The sequence below is a fragment of the Saccopteryx bilineata genome, chromosome 2, assembly GCF_036850765.1.
Source record: "Saccopteryx bilineata isolate mSacBil1 chromosome 2, mSacBil1_pri_phased_curated, whole genome shotgun sequence".
In the NCBI taxonomy this organism is placed as follows: domain Eukaryota; kingdom Metazoa; phylum Chordata; class Mammalia; order Chiroptera; family Emballonuridae; genus Saccopteryx; species Saccopteryx bilineata.
Genome location: NC_089491.1, coordinates 82,842,186 through 82,859,071, shown reverse-complemented (window position 1 = coordinate 82,859,071; position 16,886 = coordinate 82,842,186). Strand labels below are relative to the sequence as shown.

Genomic DNA, 16,886 nt, shown 5'->3' with positions numbered 1-16,886 from the left:
AGAGGGTGCCTCCATCCTCAGAGGCCAACTCTTTGCACTGACAACAAAACCTGGCACAAGTCATAAATAATGAAGGCAAGGAGAACAGATACCCAAAAATGGGTTTTCCAGCCTGAAAACATCCTTGCAGACATTGCCTTTGTGCTCAAAGTCATGCCCTCTCTCTACACTGCTAATGACATGGCACCAATGGAGAACACATGGTGCCTGTGGGAGGGACCTGGGTCAGACTGAGTGCACGCGTTCTTACCTGGGGATGGTAATTGTCTTGATTACTGATGATGGAAATAGTCTTATTCCTTCTCACTAGCTGGATTGTTTTTCCCATCTTCACTGGTTTCCCACCATTTCCACATACTCATCCCCAAGTGTTTAATCACTATCTGTCACATTTTTCTATAGGTGTTGTATGACTGCGCAGTGAACCACCTTCACTGCAGGCTGTATGATCCCTTTGCCCTGCAATGACATCATCAAGCCAGGCACCATGTGGATTGCCTCCTCAGTGGGAAGAATTCATTGTTGAATTCAAATTTTGTTTCAAGTCAGCTGAGTGCCACAGACAGGGAAGATCCGTAAGTAGCACTTACCTTGTTCCTTGGACTTGACACATCCCTCTAATGACCCACCTCAATCATATCTTCCCTAACACTCTTCCTGCTAAAGCTCACCAGATTTGTGCTCATGATGGTGGTCATTTTTCCAAAATTCAAAAAGTCATTTTTCTGGACAGTGATCTAATCCCTGAATACTTTAAAAGCTGAGCTGTTTAGAGGAATATGAGCCAGGTCGTGGGTCAATTCTTATAGCCATTATTTAGAACGCAACTCTCTTCAAGTAGCTGGAGAGTGAGCTGAGTGCTACCTGATGTAGATGTAGATTTCTTTCCCAAGCCTGAAAAAGCATGTTTCCACTCCCAAGTTTGCTGACACCTGACACCTGCTCTGCCGTCCCTTTGCCCTCCTTGGTCCTCACCTCCTCAACCATGAACAGGAGTTCAGTGTCCTTGATGCTTCAGAGCCTGTCACACAAGAAAAGGAGAGAAGAAAATTAGTCAATTGTTGGCTGTCATTTTGCTGAGCTAAGAATTGTTGAGCCGACCTGATATATCCAGGCTTCGTCAGGAATGGAAGAGGGCCTTAGAGTCAGGTGCAAAATATTCTTCACCAAAATGTTCAGGTCTTGGGATTTGCTCCTTTTCCTTCTGAGCTCAGGGTGCAAGAGGGACAAATTCCAGCACTATTTTGGAGATAAGTGAAGGTTCCAGTCTTACTTTTTCTATAGTTGAGGTAGGACATTTTGGCACTGGTGCCTGTGTGACTCACCCCAGTGATTCTGAACCCTGGTTGTTTATAGTTCAGTATCATGATGGAGCAGGAGAAAGGACTTAGTTCCAGGGCATATAATATCATGGCTTTTCTCATATTTTTTTAAGGCTCAGAACATTTGCCAAGTCGTTATGCTTTTGTATCCGTAGTTGAAGGGCTGTATTCAGGATGGCGCCTGAGGGAATCGGAGATGGTCGCAGGTGAGCAGTGCCACTGTCACACTCCTTCCCTCAGCTCTGAAAGCTCAAATCTGCTCCAGTTGGGGCTAGGGCCCTCCTCTGCTCTTCTCTAAGCCTTGGTTCCCGGAATTTTCTAACCTTCCCCCAAAGGCCCAGACACAAGAGAAAACATTCTCTTCTAGGGAAAATATATATGTTTGTGCAGAATAAACTTCATTGTTTTTCAGAAAAAGTCCTTTTTTTTCAGAGGATGCATGATGTGAGAAACAGTTTTCTCTAGTTTTAAGGAAATACTTGCTGGAGAGAAGTTTTCTTAGGGATAGAGGGTGATGGAGTTTGCTGAGAAAATGTCTTGGAGACACAGAGCCTGAGGCAGGAGTAGAGATGGCTTGATGGATCTGCCATTTGTGACCCTGACTGCCGTGGCCTGCCTGGGGACACTGGGCTTCCAGGAAGCATGAACTTGGAATATTTATTTCCCTCCTTCTTTAAATACCTGAAAGCACTGAAAGAAAGGCCTCATTCTCTTGTTGATGATACTCTTTGGGGGAGCCTATGGCACTACCTGGGGCTTCTTGTATCCAGAAGCCTTTACTAATCTCCTGTCCTAAGCAAAGATCTCTTCTCCTTGAGGTGGGTGGTATCCATTCCTGCATTCTCTATTTCATCTCTCTCTGCTGTGAGTCCCCTACCCCCCCCACTTCACTGTTGATGAATTTTCATGGTATCTGAGAAAACACAATCCACAGGTGAGGGTGGAGTAAAAGCGCTTTCCAGTCAGAAACTGAATCTTTTGTGGTCACCTCTTCTCTTCTCCCTGACCTACTGGAGAGTTTCCTCCAAGGAGCACTGCAGGCCTGGCTCTAGCGGAAGCCCTTCCTCACAAGTAAATGAGAAGAAAAGATCAGGATTGGCTCTTCTTTGTGTTAAAATGTTTTATATTCAGGAACCTTGAAGAGAAGTTCCTACCTCTTAGGCCCCCAAACTTTCTAAAATGGGTATCTGTAATTTGTCAAAAACCTGAATGAAGAAAAGATAACCTCTGGTAATATTCCTGACACCGTAAGGGAGCCCCTTTCTGGTCTGTGTGTGGATCTGGGCTTCCTAGCACCAAGCAAGGCAGAATAGGCTTTGTTCCTACAGTGTTGATCTTCCCCAACTTTATGTCCAACTGCGTGTCCTGGTAAACTCCCAGGACCCTCCTAGTCTGATTTCTTCCTTGAGCCTCTCAATAATTCATTGTAGGAGTGACTCACTAAGGCACGTTTGTCTTTCTCAGAGCCACCGCTTGGAAAGCTCCTCATCGGGGAGCTTGAGCAGGTGTCTGGAAAGGGCAAGAGTTTCAGAAGCACATCCAGGAGAAGAATGAGTACAGCCTGGCCAGCAGGTCTGGGGAAGTCTCCTTTCTCCCTGACTTTATGTTACTCTTTTTGTCCCTTACCTCCAGCCCTTCTTCATATCTCTTCCCTATGCTTCTCCCTCATGTCAACTTCATGTTGCACTGGGGCCTTGGGATTCCGCCGGGCAAGCTGGCGAGACAGATGCCCGAATAATGGAAGAAATGAGTCGCTTTCTCTGAAGGGGAAGTTGGTCTGCTCAGTGCCTTTCAGGTGAGCTCTCTGAACTGGGAACATGGGAGCCTGGGTGTGCAAGTGACAGCTGGAGCAAAGAGAGTATGTGGAGGGTTCCACTGGGAATAAGCTCTGTCAAGGCTAATACTCAGGGATCAGGACTGAAAGTGAGAGGATGCATAGTAGTGAGATCCACATATGCATACAGCTATTCAATTTTAAGTTGTTTTCCCACACTTGGTCCCAGGTCATCATCACAACTCCACACGCTTTGCGGGTCAATTTCTCTCTCAAAGAGTCTGAAAGTTATGAAATTTAACTTGTCCAAAATTTGCCACCAAAAAAATTGTTTTTCCCTACATCTTACACGGTCACCTAAAGGGTAAGGCCCCTGGCCAGGCTCCATCCTTGTTTCTTTCACACAGAGGAGGAGCACAGCGCGGATTGGGTGGTAGGCATCCCAGGTTCCGATTTCTTTCTTTTCATGCTGTGAGTCTGTCCTCTGAGAGCGCTGCTGAGAAGGGCCTGCTCTAGGAGGTGACACTGTCAGCAGAAGCAAACCTGGGACGTGTGGTAAAGAGAAATAAGATGAAATCTGGGAGTGCACGGGGTTGGATAGCAGACCCTTACATTTTGGAGCTCTTTTTCTCCTCGCCGCCTTGGCAGGGCTGCGGAAAGACCAACACAGAGTTCAAGAGCTGTTTTCCCTTTGCATTCTAAACAAGCAACAGACATTAACAATTTGTGTGACTTTCTATATGGATTTAATGGACATCTATTTCTTGTATTTCCACATTATTCATTATTAAAGTTGATGAAAACATTTTCTACTAAACTTTTTTTGTTAAATTCAAATTTTAAAAAGTGCTCTGTCCTTTATTGATATTTGAGACAGTGTCCTTTACAGAAGAGGGGCACTGACTCTCAGATCTTCAATGACACACATGCCCCATCCCACAGGATTCTGTTCCTTGAGGAGAAACCAAGCCCTATGTGATCAGAGTGTTTCTGAGGCTCAGCGAAGCTCTCTGTGTGTCATGTCCTACACAAGGGAGAGGCCTGGCCCAGAGACCTCTGAGGTGGGAAAGTGACTCATGAACAGTGTGGAGGGTGTCTGCTCCATGAGTGACCTCAACTCTCTTAAAAGCCTATCCCTGGCCCTGAATCAGATTGGGAGGGGGGGATTTTATCCTGGAATCTTCTACCATACCTAAGTATACACTCTGTGAGTTTTGGATAGAAGCCCTAGTTTCTACCCCATGCTCTGACATTCCAGTTCTCCTAGATGGATAGTGATCTTACATGCCCTAAGAGTGCTCATTCCTGATGTCTCCCCATTCTAACCATTGGTTTAGAATAGTGGGAAACAGGAAAGGGAAACCTAGATTGAATCTATTTTCTGGGCTGGACCTTGGGTCTGCTGGAACACTCACAAAGGTTTTCTGAGTGCAGAGAGGGGACAAAAACTGAAAATTGAAACCAAGACCAGTCCCCTCATCCAGCCTAGCAGATGCTACCTTTCTCATGGCCACAGATTGCATTTGCTGGTCCTAACGTCCTAACTTCTTTGAAACCATAGCCTTTGAGCTTCTCAGATTTGTAAGTGGCATATGTAGTGTGTGTGTGTGTGTGTGTGTGTGTGTGTGTGTGTATGCACCTAAGATATATATATGTGGCATGTTTGCTGTGTAGTTACCTACCATGTGTTCAAAGATTGTAGGTGGAAAGAAACAAAGACCATCAAAGAGGGGAGGTACATTTATATTGCTTTAATGTAGTTTCTCTTTACTTCAGTTTTCCCCACAAGTATTAAATAGATTTTTCTTTTTTCTTAGAAAAATCGGCCTAGACATCATCACATCTCAGTTCTGGAGGTCTTAGTTTTATAAACATTTTGTTATAACTTCCAGGAGAACTTTTAGAAGTCTAATACACAGAAAGTGCAAGTCTCTTCAGCAAACAGCACAAGGAATATTCTTTTGTTGAATGCACTGTGAAATTCATATAATGCAACAACAACAGAAAGTTTTGCCCAGACCTAGAAGCCTCCCCAGTGTTGCCTTCTAGTGACCACCTCACTCAGCTACCCCGCCTCCTCTCTGAGGACAGCACTCTGCCTTGATTAATTTTGCCAGGTACACTTTGATGCTTTTTTGTGTATACTTACTTACTCATGTAATCCTGACAAAAAGCCTATGAAAACATACTATTATTGTCCCCATGTTAAAGAGGAAGAATGTCGGGACATAAATGTTTATATTATTTGTCAAGGTCGCACTGCTATCAAATAGGGTTAGAATCCAGCCTTAACTCTGGCTGCAGAGTCACATCCTTTAACCAGTAAACAGTGCTGTGAAAACTATGACAAACTGGAAACATAGTCCAATCCAACACAGTTAGATGTGCTGAAGAATGACCACTAACCTCCACATAGTCTTTTCAGAAGGTTTCCCACATACCCTTAAAGTTCTTATTTTCTAAATTGTGTCTCAAAAGGCAGTGAGGAGGCCTGAGGCTCAGAGAAGAGAATTGCCCAAAGGCAACAGCTGGTAAGGAAGAGAGTCAGATTTGAGCACAAAATAAACTAGGAGCCATTATTTTTCATTGCTCTTCAAAAAAACAGAATAACTCTGAGGTCAAGGGTTCAATACACATATGACAAGCAACCAGTGAACAACTAAAGTGAAGCAACTATGAGCTGATACTTCTTACTCCCCCCACCTCTCTCTGTAAAACCAATAAATAAAATCTAAAAAAAAAAGAAAGTTAACATTATCAAATTAAATGTTAATCTCATTCCAAAACACCCTCACAGACAGACACACTTAAAACGTTGGCCAAAGTAGTTTCCTCTCTCCTTCAGGCCTAGCTCAGTGCTCTGCATGTGTGTGACACTACTCTGGGATTAGTTCAAGCTGCCCATGTTTCTGGACTTAATATGTAGATGCTACTCCTAGTATAGAATTCTTTGGGGAGGAGGAGCCTGGGGTCTGAACTGTCTTTATGCTACAGATTTATGACCTAGGTTCTAAGGAAAAAAAAAGAGTTAAGGAGAAGAATGAGGCACAGTGTGAACATGGCAGAGGCTGTCTATGAATCCAAGGTTCCAATAGGGGTGACTTGTAGGCACTTCTGTCCTGACATTGCACCATCATCATGGGGGAGGGATCCTGGAATTCACCGCCCTCAGGTGTACACCCTTTCATGTTATACAGATGTGATATGCTGCTTCTTAACTGTCAAAAATTGAAAATAAACCCTGGGCTACTTCCTCCTTGTAGAAGGGAGGGATTATGTGACCAAAAGAAAACTTACTTTAAAACGTTTAATTGCTTACCTGATGTTTCAGAGAATGTTCACACGTGGCTTTATGTCACACTGAAAGAATATAACCCAACTCAGAGTACCTGGTGTTATAAAGATACAAGTTTAGCAATCCACTAGGTTCATATATTTTATTTCAAATTTATTTGATGGTTAATTTTATGTGTCAATTTGATTGGATCATGAGGTGCTCAACTACTTGGTTAAACGTTCCAAGTGTGTCTGTCTGCGAGGGTGTTTTAAAATTTAATTTTATAATATTAACTTTTATTTTAGATTTTATTTATTGATTTTACAGAGAGAGTTTGGTGGGTAGAGAAAGAAGTATCACCTCATAGTTTCTTCATTTAATTTGTTCATTCTTGCTTATTGTATGTGCCTTGACCAGCAAACCCAGGGTTTTGAACCTGCAACCACTGTGCCACCACAGGCCAGGCTTGATAATGTTAACTCTTAACTGGGTAAACCAGATCGCCCTCTGTGATATGCATGGACCTTGTCTAACTAGTTGGAGGCTTGCAGAGAAGAAAAAGGCTGAATGTCAAGTAACAAAATGACACAGTAAAAGCAAAATTCAATGCAACTAAACTAAACTTATAGCCAACAGGGAGGATGAAGGGCACGGTGCAAGTAGAGAAAGAACATATGCTGATTGCTCAGTCAGGGAATTAAAGGAGGATAATTTTTTTTTCAGAGACAGAGGCAGATAGAGGGATAGATAAGGACAGACAGACGGGAACAAAGAGAGATGAGAAGCATCAATCATCAGTTTTTCAATGACACTTTAATTGTTCATTGATTGCTTTCTCATATGTGCCTTGATTGCAGGCCTTCAGCAGACCGAGTAACCCCTTGCTGGAGCCAGCGACCTTGGGTATAAGCTGGTGAGCTTTGCTCAAACCAGATGAGCCTGTGCTCAAGCTGGTGACCTCGGGGTCTCGAACCTGGGTCTTCTCATATCAATCATCAGTCCGACGCTTTATCCACTTCGCCACCGCCTGGTCAGGCTAAAGGAGGATAATTCTTATCCCATGACCAACCTTCAGCTTTGCAAAACAAGCCAAATGATTATTATTTCCTTTTTGCCCTAGATGTAGTCAGTTTTGGAATAATGAGGGGGAATCATACTAACCAACTCACAAGAGATTCACATTAGATAAGAACACCAAATTACTCATGCTATCTGGCAGAGTGATGGATGTTGGTCCTTTTCCATGTGCATTTCACATGGTTAGTGCATCCATGCAGAAACTTGGGTCAGCTCAATATCATTAATACTCAGGATGATTCAGCTGGAAAATTATGACCATATTGTAAATAAGAACAACATTTTGGAGCACCTACTATGGTCTAGGTACTATGGAAGCATATTAATTCATGATTCATCCCCCTGAACACTCCTCTGTGCGTTTGTAAAACAGACGTTCCCCCAGGCCCTTCGTGTGTCAGTCTTGTTCTACTCACTTTAGTACACGTGAGTGAACAAGATGGGCAGATGTAGTTCCTTTCATTATCCCCATTTTATGAGGAAGCAAACAGAGCCATAGGAATATTAACATTTCCAAGATTAAAGCAATACTCTCTGGCTCCACAGTTTGAGCTCTTAACATTCTAGGAATCTCACTGTTCGCAAGAAGCAGAGAGGCTGCTGAAAATATGAACATTCTTTCTCCAGGACAGTCTTGGTGGTGATAATTTCATATATCAACCTGGCTAGGTCATCAGCCACCAGCCTGACACTTGCCTTAAAATGTAGCTGACAGTAGAGAAGCCTCACTGTAACAGCACCCATGGTTACAGTCTAAACCAGCAGACCTCCTACTTGGCCAAACAACACATCAGTAACTGAAATGTAACACATTTGACATCCATTAATCTGAAAAGCAAAAGCCCTGTATACCAAAAACTTCCCTTTTTCTTACATTTCAAGTTCTTCAAATGTTGCTGGCTCTTACAACTTCACAGGTTTTGATGCTCACTTTTGCTTATTGAGCAAATGGGGTCATTTGACTGAAGCAGGTTCCTCCTAGTGAAATCAGAACTTCCAAGCACCAAACACCTTTGCAATGAATTCCTGAAATCTTTTAGCAGTCTCTATGGTGCAAACGTGTGGCCTTTGCCTCTTGGGTCTCCAATACTTCACATATATAATCTTAAATGTGTTAGTAACTCCCTGGAAGGATCTAAAGTATGGTTAAAGATTTTCAAGACAAAGTGAGGGGCAGGGCTTGCTAGGGGAATTTTTCATACAATATAAAAAATGAATGAATGTAAAAATTGTACACATGTATATATCTGTAGATGTGTATATACATACATGTGTACATATTCATACATATATAGATTGTGATATATATACATTATATGTGTGTGTGTGTATATATATATATATATGAGTAGTCCATAATATAATGTGCATCTTCTGTGCCATCCCATACAGAAGGGACAAAAATTTATTAAAATATTACACACAATTTACAGAAAAGCAAACTAAAGCAGCCTTGGCTAGGTCATCTGAGGCAAAGATTCAAGAAATCCTTCAAATTGATATCTCTCCCTGCTATCTTAAAATTCACACAAAACACACAGTAACCTGATTTCAGCTGACTCCCTTTACATCAGCACCCATTTTACAATTGTAAAAATGGCATTTACTCATGGCTCAAAAATATACATCAGGACACTTATGGAAACAGACCTGCCTAAGATGATTTTGAAGAACACGGAGCTACCACTCAACTTTCACTCTCTCCCTTTGGCTTTCTACTCAGCAGGAATCTAGAAGCTGAAACACAACAGAAGCAGAGCTCCTGAAGGTGGGCAGTAAGGTGGAGGGAGCAAAAAGACTGGATAAGGCAGTGACTGCATTCAGTAAGGCAGGACTGGGGAGAGGAGAGGTTGGGAGGAAGAGTCCAGGTGCCAGGATCATTCAGTAAATGCCATATATTGTTCCCACTTCACTAGATGACTCTTTCAGATATTTCTACCCCTGCTCCTTGCTCACTGGATATAAATCAGTTACAACTCATACATACATACTGAACGTATTTTCTATTTTCCAGGACTCTTCAAAAGTCCATAGATTTCCAGCTTTTGAGAGACAATTTTTTTGACAAGTAATAGAACAATTCCAAAAAATGTAATTGATAGGTAGTATTTGAGATATATTTATGTAGGAAAAATAAAGGTTTATGTTTTCAGAATAAAACAATTCAAGAAGTTTTCAGGGCCCAGGCCGGTTGGCTCAGCGGTGGAGCGTCGGCCTGGCGTGCGGGGGACCCGGGTTCGATTCCCAGCTGGGGCACATTGGAGAAGCACCCATTTGCTTCTCCACACTCCCCCCTCCTTCCTCTCTGTCTCTCTCTTCCCCTCCTGCAGCCAAGGCTCCATTGGAGCAGAGATGGCCCAGGCGCTGGGGATGGCTCCTTGGCCTCTGCCCCAGGCGCTAGAGTGGCTCTGGTCGCGGCAAAGCGATGCCCTGGAGGGGCAGAGCATCGCCCCCTGGTGGGCAGAGCACCGCCCCTGGTGGGCATGCCGGGTGGATCCCAGTCGGGCGCATGCGGGAGTCTGTCTGACTGTCTCTCCCCATTTCCAGCTTCAGAAAAATACAAAAAAAAAAAAAAAAGAAAAAAAGAAGTTTTCAGAAGAAATTAATAAAAACAAAATATAATTTTAATAACACAAAAGAGTAAACAAACAAGTTTTATAACTTTTAATACAAGTTAAGGGGCTATATGAATTATATAAATACATAATATGATAAGATGAAAGAATAAATTATTATAAATAACAAAACAATAAACAAACAAACAAACGAATATCAGGACAGTCATCTCTTAAGGATTGATGTTCCAGCAGGTGAATTTTGTAACATTCTGTTGCTTAATACTCTGAGGATAAGATTTCAGAATTAAATTCAATATTCTATGACTAAAGCAGGTAAGAGTCATTGAAATGACCTGAGACATAAGTGCAAATGTAGTCTGGCACATTCATCAGTGAGAATTGTTTCAAGGTGACCCCAAGTCTCCATCCTTATTTCTTATCCTTTCTTGCAAGGTTGTTGTTGAGGAGAAGGATCTCATGATTTCCACTCTGACAACTTCCCAGGCACAGTCACTGTATTTCTTCTCCTCCAGATAGAGACGGATGCCATGGAAGTACCTCTTCACGGCCAGGGTAGGGCCCTGCATTCCCAGGGAAGATCCTTCCTCTCCCATCTCTCGCACCAAACAGGTGTCCAGGTCATCCAGCTGCCGGTGGAGCCTCGTGCGCAGTTGGTCCAGGAGGGTCATGTTCCAGGCGGCAGAGGAGTGCTCTGTGAGCAGGAGGTTGAAGGTCTGCTGGAGCATCTCATGGAGGACAGAGAGAGCCTGGGCCTTGTGGGCCTGGCTGCCTTCCACTGTCACCCGGGGGAATCTGAAGTCTTTTCTGTCCTTCAGACAGAAGAAAGGAGAGATTCTCCTCATTCGGCCCAGAAGCACGAGGTTCTCCCTGCTGAGCAGGATGTGGTTCTGAGGCAGGTCACAGCCCAGAGATCCACCAGGGCCATAGCTGAACACCACCAGGGCTGAGAGTAGAGAGAGCAGGAGAGCCATGGGCAAACGGGGGCACTGCTGGCCCTGCTGAGCTGGGAGTCTGGTAACAACCTTGGACCCTACTAGGTTCTCCGATGACCTCCTTTCTAGGCATGGCCATTAAATAGGGAACACAAATTTTCATTTTCTAAAGATTTCTTTATACTTTTACTTCCTTTTTTGTTTTCATTTATGAGTTTCCATGTGGTCTAAGGAGATGTCACAATCTTCACTATTAATTTTTCCATTTAATTTTCCTCACAAAATTCAGATGTGTCAGTCCAAATGGATACATCTCCATCAAATGAGGAAGGTTTTTATACTAAAGTCAGAAGTGTATGTAGATATGGAAATACTCACACATATGCACATTCTCATGTACAACTTTATTACCTAAATATTGCTCTAATCTGTGTTACAAACAAAATTTGGCAGTGAATCTGGGCAACATTTTTGCCCCACTACATTACATAAAGGAAAGAGGCTCCCTCAGCCCTGTGGGTTCGTGTAGTTTGTTAGGAACTTAGCAGACCATGTATGGTAAATAAACTCTTTAGAGGCAAAGACTAAATTTTGGTTACCGATTTTATCACAGCAGAGGCTGAACTTTTTTGTGAATGAGTTTCTGAGACTTTTCTCTTCCTTCTAGAACCCATTCAAGTGGGTCCACGTGGTTATGCTTCACTGGAGCCTCTAGGTTGGGATGTATACAGACATCGCCCTTTCTTTCCAAAATTTTGTTTCTGGTGGCTAGTGCTCCTCAGGCTGAGCCAATACCCCCAGCATGAATCCTGGTTCTTTTCTGGTGCACGTAGGATTTTATTTCTCCAACACCACCTCATGCACAAGGGACATATCAATTCTAGTAACCCTTTTCCTCTGGATTGACAGAGTCCTCAACCCAAACCCTCCTGGACTCACTCGCTGGGACAGACTGACCAGATCCTGAGGTCTATAGAATTCCCCTACTCTGGAGGGGCTTGTGTCTCTGTTGGTAAAATACTCTCTCAGGATCCTTGCCCTTTCTCCTGGAGTGATTATGTGAAGTCTCATGGTTCTCAGTGGTGACCTCTTCTCTTAACCAATGACTCAGGTATCAGTAGTGTCCCCAATATTCAATGCAGACAGTAAGAGTTTACTTTCTCTGAGTAGTGAGAGGAATTAGTTATCAAGCTTTAACCATTTTACCTATAACAGGCTAATAACTTTTATTTTGCCAGTACAGCTTTCATTGTTCATATGGAAAGACATAAATTTTAGAATACTTGTTATGCTTAAAATATCTGAGATGAGCACAGGAGATTCATGATTATGTCTTTCAGTAGAAACTTACAGTACAGAAACTAGTGGACTTCAGTCGTTCATTCAGTCTGCATATTTCTATTGGATTTCTTTGTTCATTCATCTCTGTTTCATATTCAAAATGCAGGCAAGAGAGGCTCAGGCTGCTAGGTCTGGGAGAAATAGCTTTCTTTTATTTACTTATACCTTATACTTCATTTCAAATTTAAATAACTACAGAGTCATTACATAGCTGTTTACTGGGCATAATCCATATTGCTCTTCTGGTGTTACTTTCTACTTCATCCTGAACTTAATACAAACAAAGTGGATTAAAAGAAAATCAAGGGGCTTCACCATTATTCTCTATAACTTTCAAACCCTCATATGTTTTATTTCTTATTTCGACTTTCCCAGAAAGCAAAACACACAGTTGTGTGTGGGCAAAAATAAAACAAATATAATTCTGAATAAAAGTGAAAGAAGGGAAGTGACTTCTCTGCTGACGAAATGACAAAGTGTAAATTGGCAAAATTCAGTGTAGACAAGCTGAGTCCTTGTGCTATGGAAGAGGGTGAGGAAGAAAGCCAGTATTAAATTAGACACAATCAGGAATGGCTGCATCTGCCAGAAGTTCAAAGAAGAAGACGTTCAGGGTCAATGACCTGCCTTTGGCTTTGCAAGACCAGCCTCTTCATTTTCTTTCCATTTAATGCACATGTGATCAGCTCTGAGGAGAGAGGGGAAATACAACAGCAACCAACTCTCAAGAGAATGGCAAGCTCAACACCCATTGTTAGAACAGGAACCCTCTCTGGCAGGATGGTGGATATTAAGCTTTGTCTGAGTGCTCTATCTAGTTAATAAGTCCATTTGGGCAAAGAAACATTGCCTAGTGAAATCTTCAATTAAGAGAAATGAATTAGATGATATTAAAATTTCTTCTCTTAATCTAGATATAAAAAATGATGATGATATTTTAAGTAATAATATTGAAATATATTGCATACTAAATAAGCAGCAACCACTGTTCTAAGATCTTTGCAATAATGAACTCAGCCCTCTCAATAACTTTATCTGGATTACACTCATTTACACCACTATTTGGAGAGCAGTATGAATCCAGAGATGTGCATTATTCTGAAGGTACCAAAGATCCAAACTCAAAACCTTAAGGAGCTTCAAGATAATGACTTGTCTGGAAGAAACAGTTAGGTGAAGGATAGAAATGGACATGGAATTTATGATCCAAGGAGAGGCCATAGAATGAAATCAAAGAGCAGGGAGGGTGAGGTGATAAAGGATTCCTAGTTCTACTTCAAATGCCAAAGGATTGCTGTCTATTATTTTATATGGCAATAGGAGTGTAATATGAGTCAACTGAACTAACTTTCACTTCTAAGGAAAAGTAGCCAACATTCCTTTTAAATAGTTTTAAGGGAGTAGATTATTCTGACAATGGAAACAAGTTTGGAGCTGGCACTGGAGTCACCCTCATGCTTCCAGTACTCAGCAAGTTGCTGAGGTGTCACTGTCACCTCTGCTGGGGACACTGCTTTTAGCCACGTATCTATGGGAGAACTCTGTGCTCTCTGCATCCATTTCAATCTCCTCACTTGTGAATCAGAATGGTCTGGAGAACAGTAAACTCAGTGCTGGCCATTTTCATTGTTCCTCATTCTGAGTATCTGCCAGGTATAATCCATCCTGAATGCCTCCATCTTTCCCAGTGCTCAAGCTGCTGCTGACTTCCAACTCCTTTAGGTTTCCGGATGTTCTATGGTTTTTTATTTTAGCAAGTGTGAGTCCTGCGCTGGTATAGCTTCCTTTTAGTGAAATCAGACATGAAACTGCCTAAAGGGAGGAGCAAACAAGCTCTTGGATTTATTACCCTCGTGAGTATAGATGTGTTGAACGAGATCCCTGTTATTACTGCGTTTTTATGCAAGACTGGGCTTCAGGGGGTCTTGACGACTGCAGTCCAAGAATCAGCTGGCAGGAAGGAAGGAGACTTGGCCATGTTCACAATTGGCACTTGACACTGGAAAACTCTACTGCTTCCAGCTGGTGCTACACCATGATCCCACACAGCTCATTCATGGGCACCGAGTGTTTTTTCTCAGTCTCAGGTGTCAAGTCTTGGGTGTCACTGCGGATCTGTGCAGGGCCTGAGGGCTGCTCTGCCCTCACTCCCCCTCCCCCTGTCCTCTAGCCCTGATGTGTGGTTCTCCAACATTTTGAACATTTAATAACTCTAAGATATGAAATTGCATTTGGCTACATAAATTTTCAGGGAAAGATGACAATTGGAATGAGATCATAAATTTTGCACCTTGGAAGTAAAATGAAAAACAACAGAAACAGTAAAGTTACAGTGAAAAAAAAAAGTAACCAAAAGGTGGAAGGAATCATAATATTGGAAAGCTGTTAGGCAATCAAAAGAAGGAACCAGATGAATAAAACAAAAATGTCCTGTACTCTTACTCTTACATAGCTTTCCACAAGTGGTGGAAGAAGAAAGAATTGTAAGAGACAGAAATCAATTAGCATGCCAGTTAGCACCCTTTAAGGCATCATTTGGAATGGACAATCCAAAGAGTGAGTCTGTGACTTGAGGCAGAGATTAGCGAGACCCCTGCTAACTCAGCAATTCACTCACCATACACTTCCTGGGGAACTTCTTCAACTTTAATACTTCTCAATTCTACACAAATGGATACTCCTCGGGCTGTCAGTTGGCAACAATTGTATTCTCTGAAATTCCTTTGAGCTGTCCTCTCTCTTACTACACAGTCAAGATGGAGGAAAGCAAACGGAGCCATTCAAAGTGACAATGAGTATTTTCTCCCATTTATAAAGTCAAGCAACGTGATCCGATAATGGGAATGAATTTGACATACTGCCAACTTACTTTGGAGACAGAACTAATGCCTCCTCAAACAGGAGACACTTCCTGATTTCCCTTGCTTCTCCACACCCAGAAACGCAGGCTCTAAACCTGCAAATGGCCTTAGAACAGTAAAGGGAATATTGATTCTGGAGGCTCTGGCCAGCTGAGCAGCCTGGGGTGGGGGGAGGGAGGGCAGACAAACACAATCTAATTGTTTCTCTCCTTATACAGCTGCCCACTGCCCAGAGTGCAAGCCCTGCCTGAAACTGGGTTTATTTGCCTTGTCTAGACACAAAAGCAGAGAAAGAGGACTTGGTCAAGTATTGGCTTCAGTTCTTTCCAGGACAGGACTGCTTTAGTACTCTGAAGAAGTAGGTGGGATGAAACAAACATTTTTTCATAGAACAAAAAGAAGCCTGCTGTCTGCAGACCTGGGGGATTTCTTTGTGTGTCTTGGCCAATAAGTGGCTCTCTTCCACTGTAAATGTTTTAGTAGTCCTCAGAGTAAAACGTATAGGACTTCCCAAATCTTTATAGCTATAACTATTGTTATGTTATTGTTACAGGGACAATCTTCAGTTCCTAAAGTATTCCTCAGGAGGAAAGACATAGTAGTTTCTTCTATAGGAGTGTCTGAAAAACCTAGAACTTTCACTCAATGTTGCTTTTAATTGGTGATTTTGTACTTTTCTTACAGGGAAATTGGTGGCTGTAAACCACGAGGAACAGGAAACAGCTGTATAATGGGGGTGCAGGTGAAGGAGGGGTGAAGGAGGAGAGCACCCTGGAACTAACTCTACATTGTGGGGGGGAGGAAACCGTTGTGATATGGGAATAGAAGAAGTGGATCAGAAAAAGCAAGTAGGAAAGGGCAAAGAGTGCTGGGAATTATTAGTACATACTATATATGTTTTACTTCAGTTTAGGAGACTAATTTCTCTTCTAGATATTTATGCAAGCTGCCATTTCCTACATACAAATCAGACTCATCTTCGATGTGAATTGTGGCTATACTTTAGTCTTGTCCACAACACTTCCAAAATTTTTAAGACTGTCATGTTTGTGTACTGAAATGTGGGAGAGTTCACTATTCTGATATATAGCTATAAAAAAAAAGAAGAAAATAGTTACCATATTTAAGTTTTAATGGTGGAATACAGCATAAGTGTTTTACTTTGTATAATAGTCACAGTACTTTTAGGAATATTCCCATTTTATTTTACATTTGAGGAAACTGGGGCCCAGAGAAATTGAGTGCCTTTCCCAGAATCACATACAATTGCTGGCAGAAGCAAAATTCAATACAGAATATTATAGTGCATGCAATAGCTAATTGAAATGTTTCAAATATTAGAATTCCATTAAAATATGCTCTGATGCCAAATTTATATTCCCTTGTCTTCTATTTACTGGTATATACTATTATTTTGTTTTGTTTTGCTTTTTTCAACTAGTCATTACTTTATATAATATGAAAGAGAAATTCCTTGATTTAGTTTAACTTAACTTTCTCCCTTATGAGAAAAAAATCTCCCAAATTGTCCTACTCATTCCAGTTTCACTTTCTGTGTATCCCCAAGTGCCTGTGATTTTTATGAAATTGATGCTGTCTGCGTTGTAGATGAAACAACAATTTAATCAAGAATGCAAATAATGTTAACAGAAGAATTCTTAGAATAATTATCTAGTCTAGGATATGAAGTGAGATTATAATAGTGATAATAAAAGCAGTGTGA

General features: G+C 41.9%; 1 protein-coding gene across 1 annotated transcript; it reads right to left on the bottom strand.

Moving 5' to 3' along the window:
* Positions 1-10,412: 10,412 nt before the first annotated feature.
* On the bottom strand, positions 10,413-11,000 carry LOC136322879 (interferon omega-2-like). Its single transcript, XM_066254751.1, has one exon. The coding sequence runs from the start codon at positions 10,998-11,000 to the stop codon at positions 10,413-10,415; it is 588 nt and encodes a 195-aa protein (XP_066110848.1).
* Between the last annotated feature and the right edge of the window lie 5,886 nt (positions 11,001-16,886).

What these genes read in the sequence shown, in the direction of transcription:
- LOC136322879 (XM_066254751.1), bottom strand. Translation starts at nt 11,000, where the DNA reads ATGGCTCTCCTGCTCTCTCTACTCTCAGCCCTGGTGGTGTTCAGCTAT.